Source organism: Aptenodytes forsteri, unplaced genomic scaffold, assembly GCF_000699145.1.
Source record: "Aptenodytes forsteri isolate BGI_AS27 unplaced genomic scaffold, ASM69914v1 Scaffold322, whole genome shotgun sequence".
Classification (NCBI taxonomy): domain Eukaryota; kingdom Metazoa; phylum Chordata; class Aves; order Sphenisciformes; family Spheniscidae; genus Aptenodytes; species Aptenodytes forsteri.
In genome coordinates, this window is record NW_008795045.1 from 588,198 (window position 1) to 595,274 (window position 7,077).

The following is a 7,077-nucleotide window of genomic DNA, read 5'->3' on the forward strand; positions in this document are numbered from 1 at the left end:
AGATGTGTAGATGTGGCGCTTAGGGACATGGTTTAGTGGTGGACTTGGCAGTGCTAGGCTAATGGTTGGACCTGATGATCTTAAAGGTCTTTTCCAACCTAAATGATTCTATGATATTAGTGAAACAAATAATCTTATTTATTAAGTCCCAGTGCAAACTAGAGCAGAAATCAGCATTAGACATGACAAGCACACTTAACTGGTTAAATGGACAATATGTGCCCCTATGCATATGTTGATTGAGAAGTAAAATAGCCTGCGACAGTACTGTGCTAATCCTGTAGCGTGCTGTTCAAGGTGTCACCTTTCAGATGTGAGAGTAAAGTCTGGATCACAGTCTATGATCTCACAGCACGTTCTGTTTAGTATTAGTAGCGTCATGCCACTGGCTTGTTATACTGTGTATGAGATTAGCCTAGCTTTTTAACTGGACTAGATATTCTAGTTCTCTGCACTAAATCTCGTAGCCAATGGCTATGGCTGCCTGATTCAGAAGCAGGAGTCAGCTGACACTATTTATGCTCACCTCTCTCTTTTTCTCCGAGAATCTCTGTCTTTGCCTCTTTCATGACTCCTTTTTCGTTTATTTGGACTCCTGCTGGTCTCTCTCTTATGTCTGGTGCGTTCAGTATCCTTATAGCTTTCTCCAGACTGCCGTGAGTCCACTGAAGCTGACCGCCTGTCTTCCTTTCTGAAAAAAAGGTTATTGATTCTATTCAGTAAAAATAGTTTCACAGTCACTATTGTTTTCAGTACCAGTTTTGTAATATAATGACCTACTAACGGTGTAAGACAGAGGATATATCTTTTACAGGCCTCTCTGTCTCCCTAAGAAATACAATACCTCCGAAAAGAGGCCCAAAGTCCATGCTCTTGTATGTGCGCATCTCAGCACACTATTTAATCCAGTTGTTTCTTAGAAACACTGCCGCTCAGCCTTATCATCTCTGCTCATGAAACAGGAGACAGTAGAAAGGGTTCGCTCTGTTTTGCTTTAAATCCCTAACTCTTCAACCACCTGCCTTAAGCTGCTACCTGCAGTTGGAGAACCCAGCAAGCCTGATCTCCTGTATGGCCTGCCTTTTCATTCACCTTCATTTTAATGCTGAAAACAAACAGCTCGACTGTCACCTTTTAGTTTGTTTCAACATTTTCATCTCAAAGATCTCCTGAAGAAGCACAAATAGACTATCACTAGGCCACGATTCCATTTTTATTTCAGCGATAAATGTTTGGAAGAGTGTGCAGTGTTGCCTGACACAGGAAGAAATATGTATACATAAAACACACTCCCAGTTAGCACAGCAGCATTCACAGTGATAAGAACTGTAAAGGGTCCCCATGTTTAGTAAGTCATGAAAACCTTTTCTCTGAGGTATTTTATATTATAATATATCTACCATAGCATTTCCTGTGATGTGGTAGGGAAGGGGAAGAAATTGTGTACTTGTATTTTCAAGTGTCGTTCTGTCCCCAGCTATCGCATATATATGCATCTGGACACAGAGGGAGCAATATTCATTCCCCAGCTCCACTAGAAACTACCCGTTCACCTGGATCACTTGCAACTTACCTCCTTACCCCTGAAAGAAAGTTAGTAATTCATTTTTCCCCATCCTTCATGCAGACAGAGCTTCTCAAGCAAGAGCTTAACAGAATTAGTATAAAATAAACTGTGTGTGTGTCTCAGCCAAGGCTGGTATGTGCTATTGGAAAGAGGTAATAGGGTAACATTACAGGCTATCGGGCTGCTGACGCCCCTGAGGAATTTGCCAACTGTGACATACCTTCCTGAAGATTTTGACTTCCCTCCTTCACATATCTCTGCATTATCCAACCTATTCTCCTCCTGCCAGTGATTGCTTAGTTCTTCCATATGCACACCAATCACATCCCGAATCACCTGGAGATTAAGACATATTAAACACAAACAACAAAAAAAGCAGTATGTCATGGTAGTGGCCTGAACTAGCAACTAGACAGTAGAAGGTAGAGATCTCGAAACAAAACTCCCCAAAAAACCTACACATCAGATGTTTCGATGGAAAGTCTTATTTGCAGAAATAGGCATTTCAGCATAAGTTTAATAGCATCATTTTACAACAGACAGTAAACTGTATCTTATTGGTATTTTCACATTCAAGATTTAATAGTCAGAAATGCTCCTGTTAGTTATAACTTGCTGCAACAAACCAAGAAAAACTCCTCTATAGTTTGCAACCCTAATAAGGCAGCAGCAGAAGAGATTTTTTCCTTGTCTAAAAGGGTATACCATTGTTTATGCTGATATAAAAGAAGCACTTTTGTGCAAAAAAATCATAGCTTTCTCTTCAGATACTCACCTCAGTGTAAGACTTCTTTGTTATATGAACATTCTTAGCCCTGTATGACTGCCGCCGCCTTTTGTAGTCTCGCATTTCAGCCAGAATTTCAAGATGGGACTTTGGACCTTTCTGACTATCATCTAGCAAAAAATTGGTAGTAAAACAAATGGTCATTAGCAGGACATTAGCACCTGCAGGTATGCAAGTCTGGTGCTTTATTAATAAGTCTGAAACAAAACATATTGTGTTCTTTCTGAAGTTTCTCCAGTATTTAGTAACTGTTATGAATTTAGCACAAGCTTCCTCTCCAACCTTCTCGCTAGCTGTTTACACAAGACTGAAAAGCCACCGAGCAAATGTTGTTATGCGATCTCGATCTCCTGACAGTGATCCAAATCAGTATACGGGCTTGTGATTTGGTCAGACGCCTACAAAATACAGGCCTTGTTTTCAAAGCCAGTATTACAATAAGACACAAAGATTGAGAAAGCCAGATTATGTAAAACATTTACCCGTGTAGATGACAAACACTATCTCCTACCTCCTAGGCATAGCAAGGCCCACAGGATAACACAGATGCTTATGTTGCACTTGGTATAGTTACAAACCGGCATGACTCAACAGGGATGAGAGGCCTCAGTCCAATACACCCATTTGTATATTGCTCAAGAGCTCCATCCTGCCAACCTTTCGTGTTCGGCTTTTACTCTTAAGTGATCTTTAATCTCATAATCTCTTATAGCAAATACCGTTCCAAGCTGCGCAGTAAGTTGTCAACATTAAGCAACCTGAAGTCACTTGCAGCAAAAACGAAAGATCCATCCACTAAGATACACACAGTACGTGTGCAAAAGAGCAGAGCACCAAGGCTTTCTCAGAAGGAAAACAACATAAAGGATAGCAAACTAATGTTTTCTGGTGCCAGGTCTTCGTTGTGGCTTTTAAGAACAGTATGCTTTTCACAATAAAAATAGCACAAGCAATTCTGTTTGGCTTTCAACAAAACTCATCTAATTACACAAAGCGAAAGTTCTGAGCCATAAATTCAACAATAGACTGCTCTTCAAACCTTGGGTGATTTTCGCTGCTAAATCCACAAAGAGGTCACTGTCATTTTCCGTGATTTGGGATCTAGACCTCTGTTTCTTTGTTTCCTCAACAACATAATCATAAAGAGCAAGGCGATCAGCTTGAGTCAGGTCACAGGTGAAACGCTTGTGATTTTGAGGAACTTCTACAGGCAGTAATGAGTAAGATCCTGGAGGTTGAAAAGACAGCTGTTATTAGTAAAACAGCATATTATACAGGAAAACACTGAGAAGCTCGACAAACAAACAATGCAGTAAACACCCATGCTGTTTTCATCCTTCCCTGACATATCTGTAAGAAGTTTCATCCTTCTTAATTTGAAAGGATAAAAATTGCTCGAAGATAAAAAAAGGCCCAAATCCCTCCCCAGCCCCACGCAGGTTGTATAACCTCTCTTGACCGCTTACACTGCTAGTTACAGGTTTTCATATGACTTGACGGGAACGTACTAGATTAGATCAAAAGGACACTTTGTATTGTCCCATGAGTTTCAGCTCTTGGCTTACAAGCTAAAGCAAGAGAGAGGAGGCTGCAGCTCTAACTTGTGGGTTTGTCTCACTCCTAGAATTTTCTGTAAAGTACTAGCTGCAAAAGACCTGTTGTTCTGCCAACAAGAATGAATGCTTCTAGTAGACTAGATAACTGGGCGCTGTGCAAATCAGTCTCACTCACACTGTCACTTTCTCTGTTACAGAGGTTTTATAACAGACTGCCACAGGCATTTATAGCTAAAAGGGCTACAAAGGCACTTTCAAGATGCTCCAGATTAGTTCAGATAACTAACTTTAAAGTTACGAAAACAAACGCACTGCCTGCACACTCTTCTTTCGCTGAATGATCAGCCTAGTACTCACTCTTCCCATTCCCCAGTTAAAACACGCATCCTCCAAACAAACAATAAATCCATTCTCAATCTATTGCAACAGCAGCAAAGTGACTTCCCCGAAGATACAGGATGCAGTGCTCCAGGATACTGCCTGCAGAAAAGCATTTTACTTGAGAACGTTCAAACTCCCAGCAACCATTGACCCCGACCTCCGTAATCCTGCTCCCCACAACGCAGCTTTCTCCCTGCAAGGCACAGTCCCACACAGACGTACACCTCCAGGCAGACAGAAGAGCCAACACATAAGATGGGGTGTATGCAGGAGCCTTTGCAACAGCAAAGCTACTGCTTCTCTAGATTATTCAGCACTTAATGGAAGCTGTGCAACCTTTCACATCCTGCTTTCACTAAAGACACCAAAGAAGAGGAAGAAAAGCCACAATAACTCTACAACAACAAACCTAAAATCCAAGATTTCCTCGTTACTGTACTTGGGGCCTAAACCAGAACTTTTCTAATCCGAACTAACAGATTTAAACATGAACACTAGAATTTTATTTTTAAAATGCACTGTTCTTACAGGGTCACGGAAGCCCACAGAAGTGCCCTAATAGTTACAGGCTTGCAATTTTACAAGAATTTCACAACTTGTGATTAAGACCAGCTTTCCTGTTCTATTATATAGCTATTCTAATGTTCTAAATATGGTTAGAATTTTTTTAAAAACAAAGAAAATTACTTCCTTTGATACAGTTAGTCAAAAGGAAATTTACAATGAAAAATGCTTTCCATTTGTTTCTGTTGCCAAAGACTTTAAATAAAACAAACAATTCCAAGTCAGTAAATCTTACAATAGGCCAAGATGCCACAATGAACACCACCCCAATACAGTTTTAGTGTTATCTTCAGAGAAATGCAAGCTTGCAGTGAAAATTGGACAGCAAACACTGGCATCTAGTGGCTCGCTGATGTATCTTTGCGGTGCACCACTTGATAAAGGGTTTATCTGTTTCTTTACTTGGATGTGCTTGTGTCAGATTAATGAGTTACCACTTCCCTCCAGAGAAAATGCACCTGACGTGCTCCAAACACAGTGTCCATCACACGAAAGCTCCTTCCCAAGCAACTGTCTGTTGAGGCTCCATTTGCTACGCCAGAGAAACAAAGACAACATGAAAAACTATGCCTGAGCAAGCACTGCTGTATTCGACTGTCAGGAAAGTCGAACAAATGCCCTTTTCCTTCAGCACATACATGTTTACCAAACTAAAGGACTACAGACAGTAAATGCTGTATCTTTCAGGTGTTGCAGTAATTTCCAAACCACACACTGCAGCTCTCCAGTGGTTTCTATAGGTAGCCCTACTTTTCTACTCTGTCTTGGTCTGAACGCACACAGAGAAGCATAGCTCAGTCTTAACCTGGTCCCCAGACTGGTCACAAAACCCACTGAAAAATGAAACATAAAGGAACTAACGAGCCGAGAGCACTGGCAAAGGACAACATCATATTTGCAGATGTGTCAGTATATTTCTTATACAACTTAGGACAGTCTTGAAACAATCCAACATAATAATACGCATGTTGTTTGGGTTTTGATCTGAGGAGTGGTGCACAACCACATACAGCTCACGTCTAGCAATTAATCCTTAAACAAAACATTACATGAAGAACCATTACGGGAAGAACAAGGCTGGAGGCAGCATTAGGAGAGCTTGGGCCACAAAGAGCAGAAGGGTATCAGAAAAGGCAGGCAGAAAGTAAAGTGCAGGTAGTGGGATGGGAAGTGAAGGACTAGTGCTTTAAGAAACTCCTGAATTTTGCAGTGTTGATTTTCCAGTCCTGAAGAGAACTAGAGGTGTGAGCAAAACAGACTTAAATTCTCTTATCTAGTTGCCCCAAGTAGAGAAAGTAGTTATGCTCCAAAATACACAAGGGAAGGAATATTAAAAAGAAATTAAAAAAAATCCTCACAGCAGTTCACAAGTAGAATGAAGGAAGCTGCAGGGGGGGAGACAAGAGCAGCTCTCACATAAGAGCTGATAAAGTTGTCTCAGTATCTGCTTGCTACTTACTTTCGCTGTAGCCTGTACCTTCTTTCGCACTTTGAGCTCTAGCTTGCTTAACAATGTGAAACTGTAGATCTTTATCTGCAGACAGAGAAGACAAAAATATCACAGACCTTTTACATCAAGTACTTGGTAGGTTTAGTCTTTATTCCACATCCTCTATTATGAGACTTACGGTATGTTACAGAACGTTGTAGTTTTATTTATGCATAAGGGAGAGTCCGATCTAAAAATATCATTTTAATCTATTCCATATTTGAACTGAGGGGAGGAGAAAAAAAAAATAAGAAGGAATTCCGGGTTACGGGGATATGGAAAAAGAAATGTATGTATACTGCAATTCTCTTCTGTACCATTACTATATCCCCAAACTCTAGGGCCAGTTTTTCCACCTTCTAAGCATATGTTTTAATACACTTTAAGCACTTGAGGCAAGGTGAACATTGGAAGAACCTGGAAAATAACCTAAGAGGGGAAAAAAAAAGACCCTCCATGGATTTTAAGATGAAAACAGCCAAGTGACCTACAGAACAGAATTACACAGTGACAAATGTGTAATGATGGTAAATTAAGGCAAAGCACAATGGTGAGACAATAAACCTACTGGTGGAAACACTCAGTTTTTCTAAGAGGCCTTGGAGAGTTTATGGCTGGCAATGCAGCAGGGTGTGCTACTGCGAGGACCCGGACTCTGCCCCCTGGGGCATCCCCTCAGCCCCATCCTCTACGCCCCCCAAGGATCTCCCCTCAGCCCCTCATCCTCTGCCCC

General features: G+C 41.0%; 1 protein-coding gene across 1 annotated transcript in view; it reads right to left on the bottom strand.

Moving 5' to 3' along the window:
* Nucleotides 1-7,077, bottom strand: part of SNRNP48 (small nuclear ribonucleoprotein U11/U12 subunit 48) — a 13,074-nt gene that overhangs the window by 1,135 nt on the left and 4,862 nt on the right. Inside the window, exons 2-6 of the mRNA XM_019471445.1 lie at nucleotides 6,315-6,421; nucleotides 3,394-3,582; nucleotides 2,343-2,464; nucleotides 1,788-1,903; nucleotides 527-691 (exon numbers count right to left, since the gene is read on the bottom strand). Of these exons, the coding sequence (XP_019326990.1) occupies nucleotides 527-691; nucleotides 1,788-1,903; nucleotides 2,343-2,464; nucleotides 3,394-3,582; nucleotides 6,315-6,421 (699 nt within the window). The remainder of the gene's footprint in view (nucleotides 1-526; nucleotides 692-1,787; nucleotides 1,904-2,342; nucleotides 2,465-3,393; nucleotides 3,583-6,314; nucleotides 6,422-7,077) is intronic.